Below are 24,678 nucleotides of genomic sequence, written 5' to 3' on the forward strand. Positions count from 1 at the left end.
TGCATGAATGTTGATGCAGTAATGTGTATTTTATGTTGCCACATGCACATATCTCAGAATGCACATACCTTTGCTGTGCAAGCATAGCACAGCTATCCACAAAAAACTTCTCAACAGAATCACCAAAAGTGCTTTTAGGTTAATGTTAATGTTTCGTAAATACACAGGTGTAATACATGGGCAGGAACTCTCATGGAACCTTGAGTCACAAACAGCTGAACACAACATAATAAATATTATAATATTATTAAATGCACCAATCTGTTTTGTTTTTTTGTTTTTTTTTGGACAAGAACAATGTTTGATCATTTCAAGTTTATTACGGTTTTCAAAGTCTGATTCCTGGAGTTATAAAATACTGTCAAGGTCAACTGAGCTGGGCAATTTGTATTTTTGGTGTTTGGCTTTTCATCTGGTGTTTTACTTCTTTGTAAAGTATTGTGCTGACAACTGTAATAGGTTTTCAGTAGCTTTTCTTTCCCAGTAACTCGGGCAGTTGTATTTTACGCGCCATGTAATCTGGGCCTTTCTCTTGTGTTTGTCAAACCAAGCTCTTGCATCTTCTGCAGTAGTAATGGGCCAATGTATATATTTTTGCAGCAAACGATTACTATTAAATTCGGCCCTAAAAAGGAGCGGCAGCGTCAGCATCGACGGCCAAGACGTAAAAAAATTGAAAATCAAAGGCGACGGAGAAGTGACAAAAAATTAAAAGAAAAACAGGAAAAGCTTCTCAAGCAAAGACATCTTAAGCGACGCCAAAGACGTCAGCTGGCAAGAAGACTTATGCAGCAACTCCAGCCTGCCATACCTGCCCCACCCGTTGGGGCAGGTATTATGGCAAACATACTTTTTTTTATGTACAACGTTTTTATTCACGTATGTTTCGGTATATATTTATATCTTTCATATATCTGAAAGGCATTTGATGCTTTTCCATGAACAGCCAACACGATTAAAAAACTTGAACAACTGACATTTTTGCTTCTTTTGTAGCTGTCATCGGGTTAGGTAATGGGCCAATGTAGATATTTTTGCAGGCCTATTTTACTTTTAAATTTGGAACCCGAAAGGAGCGGAAACATACACGTCGCCGATCGAAAAAGCGTGAAGATCAAAGGAGACGTCGACGTCAACAAAAAATTAAAGAGAAAAATGAGCGCCTACGCAGACAAAGATTTCTTAAAAGACGCCAAACACGTCAGCGGGAAAGACGCCGTCTGCATCAAAAGAACCAAATGCAGCCCGCCATACCTGCTTTACCCGCTGGGGCAGCTTTGGTGATGCAGATACTTTTTTTCATATATAATGTTTTTATTCACATATATTTTTATTTATATTTATATATTTCATATATCTGAAGTGGAGAATTACGGTTACTCTGTTATCACTAAGCAGCAAATGTGCATCAATTAGACAATTTTCTTTCCCCCTCGGTCTTATTTACCACCAAGTTAACTGCATTTTAATGAAGCTATAGCACTTAGTACTCTGTTAATTTTGTATGTATTAATACAGCATTAAAACATCTTTGTTTTCATATCCTGTTTCGTTTTTAAATTAAAACAGTTTAGAATAATACATATATCATTGAATGTCAAGGACCAGTCTATTAGGAACAGGGGGTTGTTGCCCCTGTCTTTTGTTTTTCAAAGATTATTGCCCTTACCAGTATCGGACAGTGTTTTTGGTTGCCTCATGTTTAGCGTCATTTTATGACGCAATTTGAGAGGGACGTAAGGTGAAAATTATTTTGGAAGAAAGCAGACGGCTGTGAGCAGGGAAGAGAGGCGGACTGAAAGTGTGTGTGGTGCAGGGATGGGAGTTCTCCGTCCGGGGGACGGATTTCCGTCCTGAGAAAAAATATCAGGACGGAACTGGGACGGAAAGTAAAATTCAAAATTTTCACTGATTACGAAGGACCAGGGACTATGAATAAAAAAGCGAAAATTTCTCGTATCGTGAACGATACCATAAGCTAGTGGTAATACGCGGGGCCTGGGGCCGACCATCCGCGCGTAATGGAGTACGTGTATCAATATCCCATTTGATATGATGCCGGAAGCACTGATTTATATACAGTTAGATAGGTTGGATTAATTTCGCCAAATAACGCACGAATTTAATGTTTTAATTGTTTGTAACCTTTCCCACCGTCTGTGACAGTACCGGCTTTTTCTTACAGCGAAATAATAAGGTGACGATAACTTAATAAACTGCTTGTTATTATTGTCGGGCTTAACGTGAAGACATGGATTCAATAATTTGCTTAACTAGAACTTAGAAGTGTTTTCTGAACGTCAGTGTTTTTGTCACAACATGTTTAACACAGCTACATGTAGCAATAAGTCATAAAGATGACCTCGGGTTAGGTGTCCAGACGTTTCGGGGGCGAAAGCGGGACACGTGCCGATGATGGTGACGTCACCGACAAAGAACGCCGATAAATAGGGGGGTGGGTGGAGGACTTTCCTCTGACTTTGTCGAGTAGTGATGCTTTCAACGGCAGATCTGTCCACGCCACTACAGTATTCCATTTTAAATAGAAATCCGGTATTTAAAATTTAAATTAAAATATTCCTACCTTATCTCCCGCTCAGCCAACATCTTATCTTCATCTTTGAGATACAGTTACCGTCACCACATACAGCATCTTTGATTCGGCCTTTCGCATTGGCCTACGTTGACTCATCACGAAGTCTACCTTTACCTTCGACTTCATACTTTGGCCTCACCTGGAAATGTTACAAACTTATGTGGTGACGATGCCAGCATTTGAGTGACTAGAGCTAAAAGGGCAGTTCAAACTTATTTCGTTATGAGTTTTAATTATAATTTTCCTAAAATTGTTTGATTTCCCAGGTGCATCCAGACTTGAACTGTGTTCCAATCTCAGGGAGGGAGGAACTACGCCTACGATAGGTGAGTTTCAAATATTTGGAGTCTGTACGTTTTCATACTACATACCCACGAAAGCAAACATTTCTTGCTATGAATGACGGAAAAACTGATCATATAATGTTGACAAATGGCGGAGCAGGCAGTGTAGATATAAAAATTATGTGATGTCACATTGTCTGCGGTGCCATGCAGTCAATCCTGTTATGTTTATGAAACTCCACGCTTGCATTGTCTGTTAGTCAAACCAGTAAATGGTAAGATCAGGAAAATGAAGAAAAGAATTTTTTTCCTTTTTCAGGCATGTTTCAAGTAGTTAAATCAAAAGTGAAGATACCTGTGTTTGTGATGATTAGACCAAGAGGGGGAGATTTCCTGTACACTGAGGAAGAAGTGGAGGTTATGAAACATGATATCCATGCATTGAAGGAGAATGGCCCCGTATGCATGAAAATCGACTGAGGCTAACTCCAAGTAGCTGCTAGTCCCAGAAAGCTAGTCGGGATCTACTCCCGATTACGGTCTCTCCGGATTCCGTATGCACGAAGCGCTACTCGCCCTCAACTAGCTCTCCGGGACGCTGATACTTTTTTCCTAAAGGTCCCAGTGAAGGGAAAAACTCTCGGGGTGAGGACAGGGGGCGGGGGTGTTCAGGTTGGCCTGGCCGTTGATGCCGCTGGCGATGCCCTCAAAGTTGCAGGTCGGCTTTTTGCAGCAGGGCTCGGCAAAGTCCGGAAGCAGTCGACACTCAGGTGGGAGTTCGGGAAAACGTGGGCAGCTGCAATCAATCAGTCAATCAGTCAGTCAATCAATCATACTATTATATATATAATGTTACAATTAATACACGCTCTATTACTAGCCCGACACTATCAGTAATATCTCTACCCCGGGTGAGCTCTACTCACATGAGTCACATCTCGTTACACTGGTACTGTCCTTCGCTGGCATCGACACAGTCACACTTGTAGTCGCACCCGTCCTGCCACACTTGTCCTTGGGAGTAGCGAGTGCCCTTGTAGTCACAGTAGCCTGGAGAGAGAGAGAGACAAGAGAATGAGTGATGTGAGTGACTCACAGTGCGATATGGATGACAGGTGAGTGAGCGGCCCCAGCTACTGAGCTGTTATGTGTTCATACAATTGTTCTGGTATGCTAAATGTTTGTATGTTTTAAACATCGCTTTTTCACAGCCTTGTGTGTTTCCTTATCTCAGCCATTTCTTTGTTGTTCAGTGACTACGTTGAGGGGTCAGTTGACCAGTCTGTCCGTTGGTGAGCGGTTCTCTCTACCTGTGTCTTACCCTAACATTGGCAGCTCACCTATCCCAGGCACGTTGGTGACCACGAAACTTCCACCGGGGACGGAGGGTACGGGTGTGGGACCTGTGGGTGGGGTCGCAGTTATCGGCGTGCACACCGGGATGGTGCAGCAGGCGGGGTCGGAGGGGTCAGGCTTCATGGTGCAGCGGCTGGTGTCAATTCCGTAGTATGTAGAACACCTGCGGGCAGACAGGTGAGCGTTGACATTGTGTTGACATCTTATACATGATTCATTTTCATATTCTATATACAGAAAATAACTGAATCAGGTTTCGTTTTGTTACTAGTAAAGGTAACTGTCAGCATACAGATGACGAGAGGTGGGTTACGAGCATTACGTCAGGCTCCAGACCTCCCATGACTTTGTCAGCTCAGTTCCACCTCACCTCACCTATGACCTCGGGCCATCCAGTGCATCCAACTCTAGCAATGGAAGAGACCTAACCGATGCAGCTCTGTTTTGCTGTGATGAAAATGATGTTCAATTGTGCACGTGAGTGCCCTATAGGCGGACCTAGACCTAGACAGTATCAATGCTGGTGAAAGCTGTGTGCTCTGTAATTCTAATCACCGCCTTGTTCTCGTCTCCCGCACCCCCTTGCTCCCAGTTTTCACCCGCATTATCTGTGAACTAATGGTTGGAGACACGAAATCGTGTTCAAATATATCCGGAATGCATAGTGTAAGTAACAGCTGACTGGGTTGAATCTCACGACAGTCAGCACATGGTGAGGGGAGAACATTTTCTACTCCGCATCAGTTCTGAGAAGCTACTGTCAGTAGTAACCCTAACTAAAATACTCCTTAGGTGAAAACACTAATACATTTTTACAAAGACTCGACAAAGGAACAAACAGAGTAGTCACACAGGAGGCGGATGTCGCTCCTGAGAGCTGAGGTAAGTGCCTACCTCTGGCTGCAGGTGTAAAGGTTGGAGGACGCGTCATAACAGACACACTTGGAGTCGCAACCGTCAAACCACTGCTGGCCCTGAGCGTACTGAGTGCCCTTGTACACACAAGTGGCTGCACACAAATTTTTGTAATATTATTTACAATTAATCACGACCACTCACTAGTCTGTAAACTCTAGTCCTCGTGACATCACTAGTCTGAACACAACGGTCCTCAGACTGGTTGCACGAGTATTCGCATCTCGCCCCTTACATCCCCAACAAGAGTCAGCCTCCCTCCCCTGCGACAACCACCGCAGCTAACCCTTTGCCAAGTGTAATGAAGTGATCGTGACAACTTTTCTACATCGAGGCTACACTTGGAGAAACTTCACCCACCGGGCTTGGGTGACTCTGTAGGGGTGAAAGAGACGGATGGCATCGTTGTGACCACAGGTATAGGTGTGGACCCCAGGCCCACAAGACCTCCGAGAACACCGGGGATTTGACAGAAGGGCTTTTTGCAGCATGGCGAGTCCGGGTCGGCTATCAGCTGACAGTACTGGTTCATTGGCGGGTATTTGAGACACCTGCAGCACAGCAAAACATTAACTTATCTTACACCTTCATTTAGCACATCACCAGAAAACACCAAAGATTGGATTTCAGCCATTACAGACCACGACGGAGTTATCTGCTACTTCTTCTCTCGTTCCTCCCTCCCTCCTTCCGACCATGTAGGTCATAGGTCAAGAGACTAAACTAGGAGAGCGCGATGAGCGTGCCAATGATGTTTACGACGAGACAGAGCGTTAGAGAATCTCCCACAAACAAAATACAAGCCAGACACACAACATGTCTGACGAGGTGTTGAGCCACTCACATGTCGGCGCAGCGCCAGAAGCCCGTGGAGGCGTCCTCGCAGATGCAGTTGTAGTCACAGCCGTCAACCCACCTCTCGGACTGGCGGTACATCTTGTTCTTGTACACACAGTATCCTGGTAACCCAAAATACACAACTTGCTTGTAGACCCTGTCAAGAACGCTCTTTTATAAAATCTCTTTCTCACTCTCTCAACACGCACGCGTTCCCTTGCGTATTCTTTCAAACATAAAGCACAAAGATTTGTCGTGGAATTAAAAATAACTTTAAATCAATCCAACATCAACTAAATATATACATATAGTCAGTAGATCGTCCACACAGCGATCTTCAACTCCATACAGCTCTCTTCATGTCCCAAGACGACATACACATGTTCCTTTCAATATTCTACGAACTGTATTCATATGTTTCTGAATATTTCGTTATAGTCTTACTTACTCACATCCACAATTTCCACGTCTACGTAAAATCCTCACTCACGATCGTTCAGCGGAAATCACATATACGTTCCGCAGCTTACTAATAATAGGTGCTGACTCAGCAGACACCTAACAGACGACTCAAAATATATTTGCTGGGGGTCAACACATGACCCAGGCACCACAAATAAATTCCCGGCACCACACAGATACACTCCAGGGAATCACACAGATAAACCCGGCACCACAAATATACTCCAGGGAATCACACAGATACTCCCGGCACCACACAGATAAACTAGCAGGGATCGATACACACTCAATATCCCAAGCGAACACCCAACACACTTTCTATCCAACTCTCTTCCCTGCTCACAGCCGTCTGCTCTCTTCCAAATATTTTTCACTTGCGTCCCTATCCAATTACGTCACTTTTTTGCGTCATAAAATGACGTCGGGTTCTGACGCGAAACCACGACGCATTCAACACATCTTAAATTCAAGGCAATAATTTTTAACAAAACAAAAGACAGGGGCAACAACCTCCTGTCCCTAATACTGGTCCCTGACAACCCTCACACTGTCGGCAGCTTGCAGAAAAGTCTAAAATATCTTTTGGGACTCCATTGTCCTTAGAAAGTCCAACAGACGAACTACGATCCTCCTGGTGCTCTACTTATTTATTCAACTTTATTTACCTTTACTGAGATAACTCAGAGAAACGTAGGCAGACGTGTTGATGACAAGGATGGTGCTAGCAATGATGATGAGGATGATGCTGGTGCTGCTGATCATGGTGAGAATGGTGTGGTGATCATAATAAGGTTGTGCTGGTGCTGGTGATGAAGATGAAGATGGTGATTATGAGGAAGAGGCGAGAGCGAGGCTCACCGATACCGCCGGTTGGTATTGGTCCGGTAGGCATGGACGGGGGTGTGTTTCCTCCCCCCTGCGCAAACTGCTGAGTCACATACAGGGTGGATGTTGTGGGGAGCAGCTCGGAGAAGTTCGGGGGGCGAACTTGACTGCTGGACACCGAGCCTGACGTGTATACAGGTACAGGAATCGACTGCACACCTGGCTGACATACAGGTACGCGACAACAGGCGTCAGCTGGGTCTTGCTGTAGGGTGCAGCCCACAGGTAGGTTCTGATAAGTGGGGCATCTGTCGAGGACGAAGACATGATGTCAGTTTTTTGTTAACGACAATATCAAATACTCATCACACGACTAATCTGAAAACACCAGTGGTCAGAGAGGGCTGCAAGATTATTGACATCTCGTCTCATCCACCTCAAACAAACGTCAGTTAAGGTGTCACATCAATATACCTTGAAGAACAAGAGTAGAAACCTTGCGAGGCATTGGTACACTCGCACACCTGGATACAGCCATCGTCCCACCTTTGGCCTTGCACAAACACCTTTCCATTGTACAGGGAGACAAATGAACAAGTTAGTGGCAGAGTGTGACAGAGTGATGTGTTCACTTCTTCCCTCCATCTCCTCATCTCTCTCTCCCTCATCTGCATCCCCGTGCGCCACTTGTATCATTTATATAACTCTTTCTTCACCTACTGAGTCTCTACAAAACAATCTTCCGCTTTGAGTTATGAAACACACTCACTCTCTCACACACACACACACAGATGCAGTAAGAAAGGCTGAAATCTGTCGGAAAGCAAGACCTACTGATAGGAGGCACTTGGTAACCAGTCAGCGCGGTGTTGGGTCCCACTGTTGCTCCGGGTGGCAGGGTGGGTACTACTTGGATCAGCTGACCAGTGGGTGAGAGGGGGTTAGGCTGCAGGATGCCGTTGCCGGAGCCCAGCGACAGGATGTTGGTGGTGGAAGGCGTCAAGAGGCTGCTGGCGGGACACGTGATCGTCTCACAGCATCCGTCACCTGCCGGGGCTCGGGTGCACTCGGAGGGCACGTTGGTGTACTGCGGACATCTGCACAAGACCACAGGATCCCCTTACAGCACAGCTCACTACTGTAGACCATTACTTGTCACGTGTTTCTAGGACCACTAAAACCCTTTTCGTCTTGATGTCTTCCTTTTCGTCAAGCTGCTATCTGTCTAGCCATTAGATGGAGAGAGGAACTCACCTGTTATAGCAGCAATAATAGCCATAGACTGCGTCCTCGCAGACACACTGCTGGTCACAGCCCACCAGCCAGGTCTGGTCCTGCTTGTACATCTTGCCATCGTACGTGCAGTTGTCTGCCGACCGTCACAAATGGTCATCGTTACAAGAAGTACAAGGCACGTGTCCCTGACGGGCAACACACAGAAAGAGCATCACTGTGCGTCTAGAGTCCGAGACAATGTTTACAGTGGAGCGAAGACACTGAGTTAAATTAAAAATTCTCGTGAAAAGTGAAATAAAGCTGAGTTCGGTACAGTCACCGCCCAGTAGACTTACCGTTTGGTGTGGCCACCGCATTGCCCGTTGCTGCAAAGAAAAAAGTGTTTGTGACACTGATTTACAAAGTTCTGGGCTGATGAAAGAGATGCCACGTTGTATTTGACTCTTTTCCTGTCACTTGTATTTTCTATTTCGACACCACAGCCATCTTTTTCAAACTAAACGACGTGTGTACTTAGCAAGAGCCAGAAGCCGTTCTGGACTGTGTCAACATATGAACATATTTTGTCAAGATATTAAGATGTGTGGAAATTACTCTTTCTTGTAAGACAGGATTACAACCCTTGTCTCATTCTCTTTTACCTCACTTCTACGCTACTCAGCCGAGAGTATTGTGTGTTTAGTGTTTCATCACAAGCATTCTTTGGTAAATTAACCCCAATTAGCAACGTGCTTGTTGCTGTTCAGTATGGTTGATGTGTCAAGAAAGGTCTTACTGCACAGGTTGCAGAAGGCGCGGCAGTTGTCCCGGGCCCAGGGGAATGTAGGGGTCCTTGCAGGCGGACTGCGTGTACTGCGCACAGTTGGGCAGCACGTCCACACAGGGCAGGGGGTCGGTGGGGTGAGCATCTGTCACCACAGTGATAACAATCATAAACACAGCGTGGACATCACTAAGTCAAATGTTATAACAGCTGGAAACAGAAGATGCTAACACTTGTAGATGATAAGTGCAATTTATAAAGTGCAATATCTCAACCAAAGAAGACTCACTGCGCTGATCAAGATCACAGAATAGTAACAAAGATGTAGAGCAAGTTAACAAAACAGTAACAAAGATGTCGAACAAGATCACAAAATAACAACAGCGATGTAGAAGGAAGAACGAGGCGAGGACAGCAAAGGGCGATAGCTGTAGATGTCAGGGTAACGACAGACAATACGGTCAGTGACATCAGCAGAACACTGGGACGATACTGAGTCATCTTGACAACATGTTGAAATGTTATCACATGAAACTGCAAGATTGTGATCATCACTTCAGTTTACTAAGTGTAGCTCCGTGCCGCTGCCGAAGCCAGTGAAGCAGGCGGAGTGGACTCCCGCCATTAGATCCAACAGCTCGCACTTCAAGCACCTTTATAACTGTATGTACACCATGTACCGTCCTGATTCAGACCACGAGGGAGAAAACGCAACGGCAGCACATGTAAACATGAAAGTCCAACACTTTTAATCACTAAAACATAAACAACATCAATGAGAACTGATCCTCAGCCTGTAGGCCAAGGGACGCAACTCTCATCGCCGTCAGCAGATGTCAGCACAGTAGTGGATGTTGTAACCATGACGACAACACAACACAAACTAGCACCGGGTCAGACAGCACCACCAGCAGTAGTGACACACAAAGTAGGAATGACTGTTAGCAAGACAGTGAGTGTCAGAGCACGGAGACAGTAGGTGAGGCTCACACACCTGCTCCTATGCCGCTGGTCATGCCGTGGCCGGTGATGCTGCCCACCTGTGTGTTGAACTCGCAGACAGGCTCGGCGCAGCACTGACCCATCTTCTGCTGCAAGTGGCAGTTGGAGGGCAGCGCGCCGTACCGCGGGCAGCTGCACACAGCAACGGGTGTCACTCGGGGTCAACACGGACACGGAGGCAGCACACAAACACCAGGGTCATCACAGGTAGCGGTGGGCACAGATACAGGTAACAGGTAACTCACTGTAGTTCGCATAAACACCTGAGCACTCATTATGCATCATACTACATGAGGCAGATGAAGAAGGGAGAGCGGGTCACACAGTGAGACACCGAGAGACGGATGGCAGGAGACAAAGACAAAGAGAGACAGCCAGCCAACCAGCCAGCCAGCCCCACGTACTAGTCTTGGCATCGGATCTCGCGGGTCTGAGCATCCTGACAGGTACACTTGGAGGAACAGCCCACGTCCCAGCTCTCTCCTTGTACATACTGGTGGCCCAGGTATTCGCACACACCTGCAACATAACAACAGCGGATACAGTGCTTGTCACGTGACCAGCGACACCCTGCCGAGGTGTGTGGGGGACCACAACATTCAGAAAAGATACACTGGGAGGGCTCGACCTTTGACCTGCTAACTCCTGACGTCAGCGTCTTCACAGGTCAGCAAACCTGAGCGTCCACCGTCGTCGTCTTTCAATGTCATAGTGGTGATTTGTGATTTGGTACTTAGCAGATCCATGTCAAGGGTGTGACACTTGTGTAATATTCAAACAAGTTTTTCGTGACTTCGTGATGTCACGGCAGAATATGTCGTGAAAACAACTGGTGAGGATAAAGAAAGATAAACATGACAAGGTCAAGCAGGACAGTCCAAGAAGTGTGTAAATAATTCACCTGCAGCGATGACATTGTCGGCACAAGATTGATACATCGCGTCAGGTAATGAAGATGACGTCACGATAAATAAGGTGATGTTTGAGGGTTGTGGATGACACGTTAGGGTAGACAAGAGGACGAGCAGGTCTGAGTAAGGTGACGTGTAAAGGTCAAGAAGGGTCACTGGAGGTCACATAATAAGGTGACGTACTCATGCCGCTGGGAGTCTGGCCACGGCCGGAGGTGATGCTGGAGGTGATGGTGGGATTGAAGTTACAGACGGGCTGCAGACAGCACTCGCCAGGCGCCTTCACCAGAGTGCACTGCGCGGGCAGGTTCTGGTACAGCGGACACCTGACACATAGGTATGTTCACAGGTAAGCAGCTGATCTGACTTACTTGGTCACTACAACAGGCGTCGCCATTAACAACGGTGTTTAAACAACCCACTACAACAGGGATCCTCACTAACAACAGTCCACAAACCACTGAGACAAAGATCCATAGTAGCACCAGTGTCTGGACGGACGCTCTGACGGGGGGATGGATTAATGGTTCGAGAGATTCTTGTCAGACGTCTGTTGACGTTTTGTTTTTACTTTATTTACTTCACATTTACCTTGTCAGGAACGCTGTTTTTTGAAATCTCTCACTTTCTCACTCTACACGCACGCGTCCCCTTGCGTGTTCTTCCATTCACTTATCACAAAAGATTTGTCGTGGGAATCACAACTTTAAATCAACTAACATTAACTAACTACAAAGTTCAAAGCTCTTCCAGTTCCTCAAAACGATCAATCCACTCACTCTCGTCCGCTTCTGATCCTTTCTCCCAACCGTCTCTGTATCCACACGTACAGTTTCTCCCAACAGTCTCTGTATCCACACGTACAGTTTCTCCCAACAGTCTCTGTATCCACACGTACAGTTTCTCCCAACAGTCTCTGTATCCACACGTACAGTTTCTCTTCACCCGACTTTGTAACCACCGAACAATTTCACAGCTCCTCCGTTTTTACGTCCGTTTCCACTCTCCCTCCATTCTTCACTCCCCACCCAAGTAAAAAAATTCCGTCATAAAAAATGACGTCATAAAACTGCGTCATAAAAATGACGTCGGGTTCTGACGCAAAACCACGACGTACTGGCCGGTCTGGCCGTTCTCGCAAGTGCACTGGTAATCACAGCCGTCGTACCAGGTCTCGCCGGTATAGTAAGTCTTGCACTTGTAGAGGCACTGGCCGTCTGCAGAGAAACAGCCACATGTCCGTCTCTCTTTGACTCCCTAGCTACATCACCTCATATACTCTCCCTAACTACGTCACCTCTCCCTTATAGACTCCCTAGCTACGTCACCCCTCCCTTATAGACTCCCTACCTACGTCACCCCTCGCTTATAGACTCCCTTAGCTACGTCCCCCCTTCCCTATAGACTCCCTAGCTACGTCACCCCTCCCTTATAGACTGCTTAGATATGTTACTCCTCTCTTACTGATTCCCTAGTTCGTCCACCCCGTTTCTCTCTCTCCCTTTTGTCATTAGTAGGTTACTTTGAGCAGTGAGATGCTAATGTACATACCATGCCAGGTAATGTTTTAGCTATTTATAGATGTGTGGATGGATGGACGGATGGATGGATGGAAGTATAGTGAAATACCTGTACTAACATTAGTCAGGACCCTGTGGAAAGAGAAGATGCCTGGTGACCGTGTCCTTAGGTTCAAATTATGTGAACCTGTACATTTGCTTACAGATTGTTGTTGAACTTCGCTGTTTTGTGTTATCAACATGCTTGTATCTGCCCCATGTCATAATGACCGTGAATCATAAGCATTACAGATGTCATGTCATGTCATGCACAGAGCCACGTGATGACATGATGTGTAAGCGGTAAGTCATGACAATTTATAATAATCCACCACGGTTCCTACACACACTGACTGCTGGTGCGCCATATTGCTGATTGTGAGTTTTGTCAAAGCTACTTAAGTACAACTGGTAGACTCATAGGAGGATTAATTATCTATCGCTCATTGTATTAATGTTACAGTAAATCAAGTTACAAACCGACTTACAATATCCGTTTGACGATGTGTCCGATCCTGAACACAGATGACAAGACAGGGTGAAAACACGCAGACAGCACAACCATCCACCCACCCACATACATATATACATATATATTTCGGTATATACATATATATTTCGTAGATGATATTCGCGAGGCCGCAACCACGATATTCAAGCATGATCGCCCCACCCAGCCACCCACCCGCCACGTCTGCTCTGTTGGCTCTCTTGTACCTTCCAGAATACAGAGCGAGCTAACAGCTAGCATGCGGTAATTCTCGCGAAGTGCCCATCAGACAGCCAGACAGACAGACAGGTAGGCAGCCAGGCAGGCAGACAGGCAGACAGACAGAAAGGCAGACAGTGAGCGGAAAGGAGAAAGCGCAGAGACAGACGTGAGAGACAGCCAAGGGAGACAACTGACCACACAGGCCGCAGAACAAGTTGCAGTTGTCTCCCTTGTACTGCGGGTCGCTGCACACCGAGCTGTCGTAGGTGCCGCAGTCGCTGAGTTTGTCGGTGCAGGTCGGCATGAAATCGCCCCTGAGGGCTGCAACATATCATTCGGGGGGTGAGCTCAGGTCAGTCGTCACTGTGTGTATACATATATTTGAAAACAGTCTTTGCAAACACGAATTCTCCAGGGACGACATCACATTTGTTGGTGCTACGTCACACCAGCTAGTGTGACATTGGGTGTAACAGGGTAGGGTTTTTTCAGTTCTAATAACGCTTAACGGTTAATTTCAGCAGCGGTGGTATGAAGCCTGACACCGGGACGCTGATTTTTTTTTTCCTAAACGTCTCACTGAAGGGAAAAACTTCGGAAGCGTGACATCAGCGACCATGCACACTTCCGCGCTGATGATCAACTAGCCCCCAGTACTAAAACGGTGTCTGGTGACATTGCCACATCTGCTCCCTGCATCATCATTTTTAAAGTCTTGTTTTTTTCTTTTGATTGCTGTGCAAAATATGCAGAAGCACTGATCTATCGACCACCAAGAGTTGTACACTAAGCAAATGTGGGCGAGAGGGAGAGAACTCTATTTTCATGTCTTTTTATGAGAGAACTTTGTTCCATGTTCGGTGGCTTGAGTGAGAAAGCCATTATCTTTCCCTTTTAGTATTATATTATGTCATTTATATTATACTCAGTAGTTGCTATCCAATTCATTTTAAGTATACAATTTTATTGTGCAACAGCAGAATGCACTCTAGCCATACAATTCAATAGTATGCGTATAGAATGAATTTTTCAACTACAGAGTTAAAATGTACACCGAAGGAGGCTGGCTCATTTGCAAATGGGGCAAGGTCAAAGATCAACCAATCAGTGAAACATGGCCTTACACCAGCGGTTCTCAACCTTTTACTTGTGGCGCCCCCCCTGACGAACACCGGTACGTCCGCGCCCCCCTTAGCCAGGTAGGTCGGTGGAAGAGTGGGGGGGGGGAGGGAGCCTTAGCTAACGTCGAACGCTGCGTCGAGGAAATCAATGCAATTCAACAACGGAAGAACAAAGTTCGTATCTGCAAGAAGTATAACTGTTAATGAAATTTTACTAAAGCAAATTCTGCGGTGCTAATAAATATTATTTTATTGGACACTCTCTTTGATTAATGAGAAGGTTGAGCCTGCATGCTGTTGCATAGAGAAGCGAACCTGTGTGCGATGTTCGTACCCACTGCTATTCGCAGCTCAGCCTCTGCGTCCACACGATTTCTGTATTGAGACTTCAGTGCTGCCAATGCTGAAAATCCTTGCTCACACATATATGAAGTTGAAAATGGCAGCAGAACTTTCATTGCTTTCTCGGAAAGCACCATTGACGCTAATCCAGAATGTTGGCACTGGTGTTGTTTGGAAGACCATTTTCAGGGATTGGTCACTCAAAAGGTCGACGAGCTGCTCTTCTTCTTCCTTGGACAACCCGCTTGTGCTAGGATCAGCCAGAAATGGATTACGAATCCAATCGTATTTAGTCACATCAATTTCAGCGAAGTAATGCTGAAACTTTCTTGCAGTCCGTTGAGATGGGCAATATTTACCTTATTCACCTGATCAAGATTCAAGTTGTCAGCCTTGCACTTACACAAGCATGGAAACATATCAAAAATATTTTCCTGGCGTATCTTTTGCGTCCACAACGAAATTTTTCTAACGAAAGCATTCATCTTGTCAGTTGTTTGTAATATGGTGGTGTCTTTCCCTTGCAGAGAAGTATTCACAACGTTCAGCTTCAGCGTGCCTTTTAGATGTTTTTTTTTTTTTTAAAAAGAGAGGTGAGACTGGAGAGGGAGAGGGAGTCAGCGATTTGAGATTGGGGAATAGAGAGGGCAAAAGGCGAGAGGAGGGAGATCGGACTATTGGAGGCTTAATTGTTGAGAGGGGGATTGTGTTTTGAGTTTTGGAAGCGAGAAGTCACTGCATATCGAGACAGTATACTTGAATAGGGAGGAGAGATTTGGAGTTTGAGCCCCCTCACCACTCGGTTACACAATGTAAACTAATTTCACTAATACTGGTATAAGAAACTCTTAAAAAAGGACCACCTTCGCGACCCCCTTCTAGGCATGTCGCGACCCCCAAGGGGGTCGCGCCCCACAGGTTGAGAACCGCTGAGTTACCGTATTCCAACGCTGCGTACCCTTCTCGTCTACGATGACGGCGACCCTCACACTTCAAAGGTCACAGACTGCAAGTGCCAGTAAGTAGCGCGTGGAACAGCTCCCCCCCCCTTCTCAGACTTACCTTCAACTGCTACAGTGCTCAGGGATGACAGTCACTGCTGGAGTAGTGGGGAAAAGCCCCGACTACACATCTAACCTAAACTATATAGCCACCGAATCACGTGACCCTCAAAATATACGCGCTATGCCCCTAAACTACTGTGTTCTATCCCCAACCCCAGGGCCTCGATCGCCTTCATCAGTCAAAGCGACCTGTCAAGTCGTAAAAGCGGACAGAAAAGTTTCCCTTTACCGTCCGCTTCTACTGACCACCTATCATTATCTTACCTGACCTCTGTCCTGTGGTTCGTGACACCGTGATATGTTGCTGGCTCGGCGTAAAACACCAATTCCCCCCCCCCCTACATTCACATATATTGATGTAAGATGGACATTATCAACACGTTTCACTGTATATACATATATTTAAAGCAGTCTTTGCAAACACCTGTTTGCTCTCAGTGTGAAAGCACCTCTATCTTGATGTTTGCTGATCGTGTGACAGACCCCTTACCTTCGTATCTGCTGCTTGCTGGGTGGCATGAATATCCATACTGCTTTTCCATGCACAACACGATCCCATAAACTTAAATTTCAGAGCATAAATTAACCTTACGATCACTTTCACGTGTGAGCCAAAAAGGAGAAGAGTCGCGTAAGACACCCGCGGATGCGCATGAACCGGAGACATTAGTGACCTCATCCCCTCACCCCGAAGCACAGGGACCTGTAGATCTATTAATACGCAAGGCCCCCATCCGTCCGACCCCGCTTCTGAGGTAACCTCACCTCCGGTTCGCAATCGAGGTGCGGCTTTTTTATCTGAGTGAACTTCTTCAAGTCTTTTGACAAGTTTAAAACCAATAAAAGTGCCCCGCGAGTGTCACCTTCGCACCTGTCATAGGAAGGCCACTTTTTTCCCTTGCCTGCACATCAGTCGCCACAGGCAATACCTCCAGGTCCCAGTTCATCGGCAGTTTCGTCCAGCAAGTTTCACCCTCCTTTTACAGTTAACTATTTTTTTCCCTACAGTCCATTTTAGCAGCTTTTTCTCCCCCGTGTTTCCTTTCGTTTGTAGTGGTTACCATTTGGTAATCATTTGGCGCATGACACTTGGACTCCGGCGATCTTTCATGCCACTTAGAGATCGGTCATCTCCCCACTTTCCCCTCTATCCGTCATTTAAAATAAAAGCCTAGACTCCAGCCTCTCATCATTTTGCTCGTTAACGTGGAGAAGGATAATGTCCAGGCGACATAAACATTACACACTAACATGTCGTTTCCATGGCAACACTGGTAATAAATGTCTTTTAACTCAATTAAACCCTCCATCGTATCACCCCTCTCGTGATCAATTTGCAAGAAGGTAGGAAGGGGCAGGGAAGGGAGGAGGTCGACATAGCAGACATGATGCCGAGATCGGTCAGAATTGGGAGGGTGCTACCAGGGATGTGTATAGGTGGACCGCTGTCTGTCTGCCGAGACCAACGCTTTGCCTCTTGGAAAGTTCTCAGCTGTTAGTCTTGGCGATCCTAAACAATGATTGTGAATAAACCGGAAGCTTTGTATACACCTGCCTCGTTTTGGCTGTTAACTGGAAAAAAAATTTGCTGGCAGTCCATTAATACAGGTCTAGGAAGTCTCGCTCTCATCCGGGGCTTTTGGACGATTGGTTTTACAGTGTTTGTCTGGGCGGCCACTTTTCTCGCTGACTTGGGTGACCTATGTGCACCCCGTCGCTTCTTTTCTATTAACGTGTAATCATATCCGTAGCCTGTAACCTCTAAATCTCAACGCTAATTTATGCAGCAAACATTTTACGTTTCAATATCCAACAAACTCAAACTACACAAACAACAAAAATGTCCAAAACGAATAAACAATAAAATAAAAAGGACGTGTATTTGAACGGTATGACTGCAATATGTATGACTGCTCATGGCAAGAAAAGAAAAAGTCGCTGTTCCAAACACCCACCCACCCACACCGACAATACCCTAGCCCCAACCCATCAACGATCTTGCCACGTGTTGGCGTCGATACTGACTGCTGAACTCATCACGTGCCTAACTGGTCCCGCCGCGTCGCCGTCACAGCTGCTGGGGGAGGGGAGGACCTGGGAAGTCTGGTCATCTCAGCTGCTAGCGGAGGGCTCGCGACACACCCATCGCTCTTTCTCACCTTTCTACAACCTGCGCTCACGCACACGCACGCATGCTTTCCTTGTCTGCAAGACACACGCGCTCGCACGTGCTGTCCCTGACGCAGTCTGTGTGGACGCTCGCCGCTTGAAACGAGTCGCGAGAAGCAGGGTGCGTGTGAGGGGTGACAGCGGAGGGGACTACAGATGTTATCACCAACGTCATTGTCATCAATAAGCCAATAGGACCACACGCTTTCGTCAGCTTGTCATCGTCTGTTCACTTGGGGACGTTGCTGCAGCGTGACGTTACAGCGGGCTGGCGACACGGAGGCCATCAGGTAAGTGGCTGCCTGAGTTGACCGAGCGTGACGTGCGACACACAGCGCAGCGTTAAAGGTAGGAAGTTACGTAGTCGCTAGTTGTCGTGGGGTGTCAAATGCTTCTCTTGTATCGGGCACGTACCCGTATTGTGCTGGTGCTGGTGCTGGTGACGTCATCGTTTACGGCCATTCACGTGACTTGTACTGGTTAGCCACTCCGTCAGATCTGTGGTCACGGGGCCTCGCCTTTCACAGTTGGCAGGTGTAAAGGATGTAGCGATCTACATGTCGTGATGTAAGCTGTCACTGTACTCAAAGGTCTGCATTTGATGTCGTCCAGTGTATGAAGCCATCAGTGGTTTACGATTCGAGACTAAATCCGTTATTATCATTTACAAGACAAACGTTGTGGTGTATGTCATGTTCTTTTTTACTCGTGTGTGTGTGTGTGGCTGCGTGCGTGTGTGTGAATGTGTTTTGTGTAACGAGTGTTTTTTCTTCATAATTCTATGGATATCCTAGAGAAACAGCTGGCTGATAAAGCTGTTATAAAATGTCCTCGGTACAGAAGGCATCAATATCTCCGTCGATATTTGAAGTTTCAAGCTGTTGTCTCCTTTCAACCTCAAACAGCTATTCAAGAAAAAATTCAAGCAAAGAATAGACCTAAACTTAATCTGCTGATTATATGTTGCACTCATGACACACAGTCTGAAGTACGCAAATTTTATTTGGAGTCTCGCTTCGACGAGATTAAGAGCATCAAACGCACCCAGCAGCTTGGTCTCGGAAGAACGACTGTAAACATTCACAGCAGGAGATAAGAAGATTGAGGGAAGATATAACTGAACAATATAAGTGTATGCTGTAATCTGTAAAAGTGCAAAAGTTTCCAATTTTATTTGAAATCACTTGATCGACAAGAAGACGTGTTTAAGCGTTAATAACAATGATGTGATCACACACTCAGCAAGAGTTTATTCTGTAATAAGGTAATCAGAATGAAACTCTTTTAGCCAACTGGCTATGAATTCGTCATCAATCAACGGCTTTAAAAATAACCCAGACAACTTATTTTAAGAAGACATTTATTGTAGATGAGCTGTCCTTTGATGTGGTCAGCGTGCAAGCTGTGCGCTGACAGCCTGTCAGGAGAAGGGACATCACTGATGCCATGCCGAGTACCTTTGTTGATAAACGGTGAAACGGAATGTCTTTGCTGCATTACGGTTACAGGTTCTGCATCTGTTGACCTTTCTGACCTCCTCACCCTCAACATTCCCCCTCACTCTCTCCTCTCCTAGCACCAGATTTCAACATCAGCCATTCAAACATCGCTCCCAGGATCATCGTTCATTGTTTCCTCGCAAACCTCATTGAAAAACCTATTCCTTTCCAGAATGAGGTATTCTTTGTCTGTCTCCGCTTTCAGATCATCATTCCAGACAGCATTCTTTCTCTTTTCTTTTAAATTTTAATTCGGTCTATCTGGACATTTCATGTCTCCTTTCATTGATTGTTCTTTACGTAAGATCCACAGGCTTAATTAGAACCTTTTTTTGTTGTTCTTTTGCTTATTACTGTTATATCGAGCAAGAGCAACAGTTGAGGAACACTAATAGAAGGCTGCATGCATTCCACTGCAACCACGAAAGAGATAAGTTACTCGATGCACTTCATACAGTTTTAGTGCATCTGTAAAATATCTCTTTAGTTTTGTGTGTGTGTGCGCGCGCGTGAATGTTCCTGGAAAGAAGTGGGACACAAGAGAGGGAGGATCAGCTGTCCTGGCAGAGGGCAGCTCCCTTCCCTCGCAGGGTCAGACAGGTAAGGACGTAGTTGAGATGGATCAGAAACCTTCGTCGCCTCAAGAACTGGCATTCAGGACAGCAGTTACAGGTGGGGTGGGGTGGGAGTACAATGATTGTTTTATCCTGACACTCACCTGTCCTAGCCCGGCATTAAATGTCATTCTGTCCACAAAAGCCTCGGGCAAGTTTTGCTCTGTCCCCATTAGCCGGTGTTGAAGTAAGAATGGTGACGCAACCTCCTTATATTTTCTTCTGGAGGTTCCATGTTAGTCACAGTTCCATCAAGTGTTGACTTTTTGTTTGGAGCCATCTGGTGTTTCGGAAATGTTCAAAAAGCTGCAACACAAGATGGTAAGAGGGGTATGAGATAGAGAGTGGTACGGGGGTTGGGAGGGGTATCTTCTTGTCCAGGTGTTTACATGTTGTTTGTGTCCTCAGTTATTCGACATAGTCATCCTCCCTGCATCTCTCTCTCTTGCACGTTGTGTTTTATTTTCCTTTTATTTTCTTTCGATGTTAAAAAAAATCCTTATTCTGTTACCCTAAAGATTTGTCATTTGTATCTCTCTCTCTCTCTCTCTCTCTCACACACACACACATATATTCAGGTACGCGCGCACACACACACACACCGAGTTTTCTTTCAGTCTCTCACTCGCTCGCGCGTGCACACACACACACACTCACAAAGGTGGGTTAGTGCAGATATAAAAAAGATGAGCACACCAGCATTAAACTAATTTGTTGCTGATGATCGCCCTTAATGTCTGTGGTATCGCGAGTTTGATGGAAGCACGAGAGGCCACAAAAGCACTTTAAAAGAGTTATAAAATGAGTTTACGTGTACATGTGCCTTACAGACTCACCCACACACGATACGCACCAAGATTATCTTTATGGATATTTAACTCTCTCCTTCCTTCCTTCCTTCCTTCCTCCTTCCTTCCTTCCTTCCTTCCTTCCTTCCTTCCTTCTCTACCCCTCCTCTCTCTCTCTCTGTTGTGCTCGCTTTCATTTCACACATGCACGTGCGAGAATTTTTTATACGTGATTGTAGACTTGCAGCTGTTCTTAAATTTGTTTTACTTTATGGACAGAAGAACTCATAGTAATTCTGATGTTTTTCTTTTCTCGAAGTGTTACTTGCTTGGCTCTAAAGCGTCGATGTTGCTGAAAGGTTACTACATGAGTATGTGACAGACAGACAGACAGACAGACAGACAGACAGACAGACAGACAGACAGACAGACAGACAGACAGACAGACAGACAGACAGACAGACAGACAGACAGACAGACAGACAGACAGACAGACAACTTCTTATTGCGTGGAGACAGCCAGTGCTCCTTCCTTCATCCCATAAGTAACGATTGCAAATGTTCCGAGCAATACTGTGGCCACCATTGCAATCATCCCCATTTGCAGGAACGCTCTATTTGCAATAAAATTTCCAATAACGCTGATTAGAATAATGTCACCTGTTGCCAAAAGATATCAGGATAAGAAGGGAATGCTTGAATTATGCATAACTAGGTGTTTGTTTGAGGGAGAGTCTAAGTAATTATATAAGTATAATTATACAATAAGCATACACGCCAATACATATAATGAGATACTCTTATTCGTTCATCGTCTTGAAAGATTTCCAACTATCAACCTTGGCATATTAAGGACAGTTCGAATTTAACTGTTTCTGGAAACCAAAAACTAAAAGCTTTTAGAGAGGGGCAACGGAAAGGTTACATGAACTCTATGACATTTATTTGATGCATTGGTGTGGAAACGATGTTTTAATGTAAACTGAACATTATCTGTCGTTCACACAAAAAAAAAAAAAAAAACAACAAAAGATGCGAGCACCGTAGACGCAATGAAACGGCATCTGTTCATTCCTCCATCAGTCTATCAAACAGAGGATGCTTGGTCACTAAGTTGTTCTCACACAACGTACTAAAAAAAAAAAATGATTTCTAATGACCAACCAATCACTTTTGTTGCTACAGTTCTGAATAGAAGACTGTGAGTTCATGGGTTTTAAATTTGATAAACAGGAATATTATATATATATATTCTGGTTATCCTGTGCGAGTGGTGGGGTTTTAATGGGATAAGATGGGTGGGAAGGCCGAGCTGTGTACCTGGGTTATGTGACATCGGGCAGGAGTCAGGTTCATTTAGTGCTTTGTCTACTCAGGAGAGAGATGTAGATAAATGGATACAAGAGAGACAACAGTACTAACGAAGAATAAAATAAAATACAGAAAAGTCAAAGATGAACTAAATAACAAGAACAAGAGCTCAGATTAACGTGATATAACATGATCATACCCTGATATAACATGATAAAGGAAGGGTGTGAACAAGGACGAGCATTCTTCTCTCCTCGCAGTCTGTTGTTCGCGTGGGATGCTATAAGGATACTCTCGCTCCCATATTCTGTTATTCACTACATTTTAGCTATTAACTGCTACAGAAAGATATTGCTGCCATGTTGTTCAGTTCAGTTCAAGCCGTTAGCTTTAGACTCGACCGTTGGGAGCGTGGACGCGGTCAAGACCGACAACTGGCGGCGAGCCAGCAGGGGAGAGCACTCGCCACAAGACTGTTGCATGACATGGCGGCTGAGCTTCACCTCCATCACTCGCGCTTTGTGCTTCTTACACAGCAGGCAGAAACATGGCAACAAGGCTGAGATGATGATACATTTCTGGCAGAAAACAAAAAGAGTCGATTTCAAATTACAAGACATGAATAAAGACAAGGTAAGGATGAGAAGGAAATCACAATGTCAGATGCTGCAGATCTGGGTGGAGATGAGAGGAGACCGACATGTACTGTGTTGCCAGTGGTTTGACACAGCGTTGCTTTACAACAATGTAAGGAAACATGCAGATATTTGAATGCCTGTAAATCATTGCGATTCTGAGCGGTTTTTGCTCATTGTACAAGCATTTGTTGCTACCATCGAACATCCTCTCGACATACAGTGAGGCACACTGTTACAAGAACTGACATGACGGCACTGTTCACTGGTCACACATCTATACTATATATTGATAATGGTAAGAATAGTTCAAATTTAAAGAAAAGTTACAATAATTTAGACAGAACTGTTGGCGAAAACTAAACTAAACTAAATGGATACTGAAAGTTTGCCTTTACAAAGTTTGCTTTATGATTATTCAAGTGTAGACATGAAATGCTGACGCGAAAAGAATGAGCGAATTCGCGCGCACACACACACACAGTGTGACAATTGGAGAAGAATGGGGGTTGAAAAATAACTCAACACCGAACATTTAAACCGGAGAGAGGGTTGAGAAAGACTGAAAGCCACTTCTACATGTGCACGATGGGATGTCATGTTACAAATTATTTTATCCGTTGGCGTATTTCCTCTCATGCACCTCCAGTTTTCCAGCTGTTGGCTCAGAATCTCTGTCGTGTCACATCAACACATTGACAAACTGCGCCAGCCCCTTTCACGGAAAACAACATAGGTATGTTTTTTCATCTCAATTATCTCCCTCACCTCCCAAGTTGATGGCCAGCCCTGCTTGTGAAGCCGGGACATTTGTTAATAAATTGTCTCACTGCCTGCCTCCACTCTTCATGAAAAAATCAGTCTAAAATGAAAAACTGTTCATGAAAATGCCACTTTGTGATGTTTACCTTGCGTCGGGTAGCTTTGTGCGAACATAAACGCTGTCGATATGCAAGTTTAAAGAACTAGTGGTACGCAACTTTTGGATGATTGGATAGATATGGCTTAGTGGAAGACACCATTTATCTTCCGTAAACACCCCACCCCTTTCAGTTTTTGAGATACACGTTTACAAAACCACTGTACATAGAAATAGAAAGTGACGTCACGTTTGTACACAGATACGCTCTAATGGGCATATGGCCCGAGGTCTTCCATTGGCAGAAGCCTTCATTCATAACAATAAGAGCATTTGATATTGCGCAATTTCCCTGGAGCCGCAAACTCACTGAGATCGAAATGTAAAACACAAAGACAAAAAAAAAAAAAAAAAAAAAAAAAGGGGTGGGGAAAGGACAGTGGGGTCGTCTTATGAAATGTAAGAACAGCGAATGACTAGAGCTGACTATTCAGCCTGATACTGTTGTTTCACAGTCCAGTAATGCGGAGATATGAAGATTTTTCGTAACCCTGTGACCGCAACTGGTCAACAAGGTTTAGGCCAAGGCCGTCGTTACAAATTGTGAATAGTTTCTGGCTGTCCGTTTCTGTCCTCATTGTAAGCTCATTCTCGAATTAACGCTAAGGGCGCTACGTTTCTCATGATAACGTTTAGTGGAAACTGATGGAAATTCAGTTCGAATTTCTGGCGAGAAGACTATTGTTCTTCATACTAGAGCCAAGACGTTGAAAGACAATAATGTCTTGGTGGCCAAAAGTTCAGACGAGGGCAGTTCC

General features: G+C 45.2%; 2 protein-coding genes across 4 annotated transcripts; both read right to left on the reverse strand.

Moving 5' to 3' along the window:
* Window positions 1–3,391: 3,391 nt before the first annotated feature.
* LOC112565260 (putative epidermal cell surface receptor) lies at window positions 3,392–7,401 on the reverse strand. 2 transcript variants are annotated; one of them, XM_025240622.1, is made up of 7 exons: window positions 7,309–7,401; window positions 5,996–6,110; window positions 5,512–5,702; window positions 5,131–5,245; window positions 4,221–4,399; window positions 3,816–3,930; window positions 3,392–3,676 (listed from the first exon to the last, which is right to left on the reverse strand). In XM_025240622.1, exons 1-7 carry the CDS (start codon window positions 7,340–7,342, stop codon window positions 3,493–3,495), a joined length of 933 nt encoding a protein of 310 aa, XP_025096407.1. In that variant the 5' UTR covers window positions 7,343–7,401; the 3' UTR covers window positions 3,392–3,492. The 2 variants fall into 2 exon arrangements, with proteins under 2 accessions (XP_025096407.1, XP_025096408.1); XM_025240623.1 differs by having other exon boundaries at window positions 3,540–3,676; window positions 3,807–3,930; window positions 7,309–7,399.
* Window positions 7,402–7,450: 49 nt separating this feature from the next.
* On the reverse strand, window positions 7,451–12,207 carry LOC112565261 (protein NOV homolog). Of its 2 annotated transcripts, XR_003099377.1 has the most exons (8): window positions 11,967–12,207; window positions 11,371–11,513; window positions 10,681–10,795; window positions 10,269–10,408; window positions 9,287–9,419; window positions 8,847–8,876; window positions 8,530–8,644; window positions 8,233–8,372 (listed from the first exon to the last, which is right to left on the reverse strand). XR_003099377.1 is itself a non-coding variant. In XM_025240625.1 (7 exons), exons 2-7 carry the CDS (start codon window positions 9,417–9,419, stop codon window positions 7,527–7,529), a joined length of 690 nt encoding a protein of 229 aa, XP_025096410.1. In that variant the 5' UTR covers window positions 10,269–10,396; the 3' UTR covers window positions 7,451–7,526. The 2 variants fall into 2 exon arrangements, 1 of the variants encoding a protein (XP_025096410.1); XM_025240625.1 differs by lacking the exons at window positions 10,681–10,795; window positions 11,371–11,513; window positions 11,967–12,207 and adding exons at window positions 7,451–7,583; window positions 7,750–7,841 and having other exon boundaries at window positions 8,110–8,372; window positions 10,269–10,396.
* Window positions 12,208–24,678: the final 12,471 nt, after the last annotated feature.

Source organism: Pomacea canaliculata, linkage group LG5 (genome assembly GCF_003073045.1).
Source record: "Pomacea canaliculata isolate SZHN2017 linkage group LG5, ASM307304v1, whole genome shotgun sequence".
NCBI classification, from domain to species: Eukaryota; Metazoa; Mollusca; class Gastropoda; order Architaenioglossa; family Ampullariidae; genus Pomacea; species Pomacea canaliculata.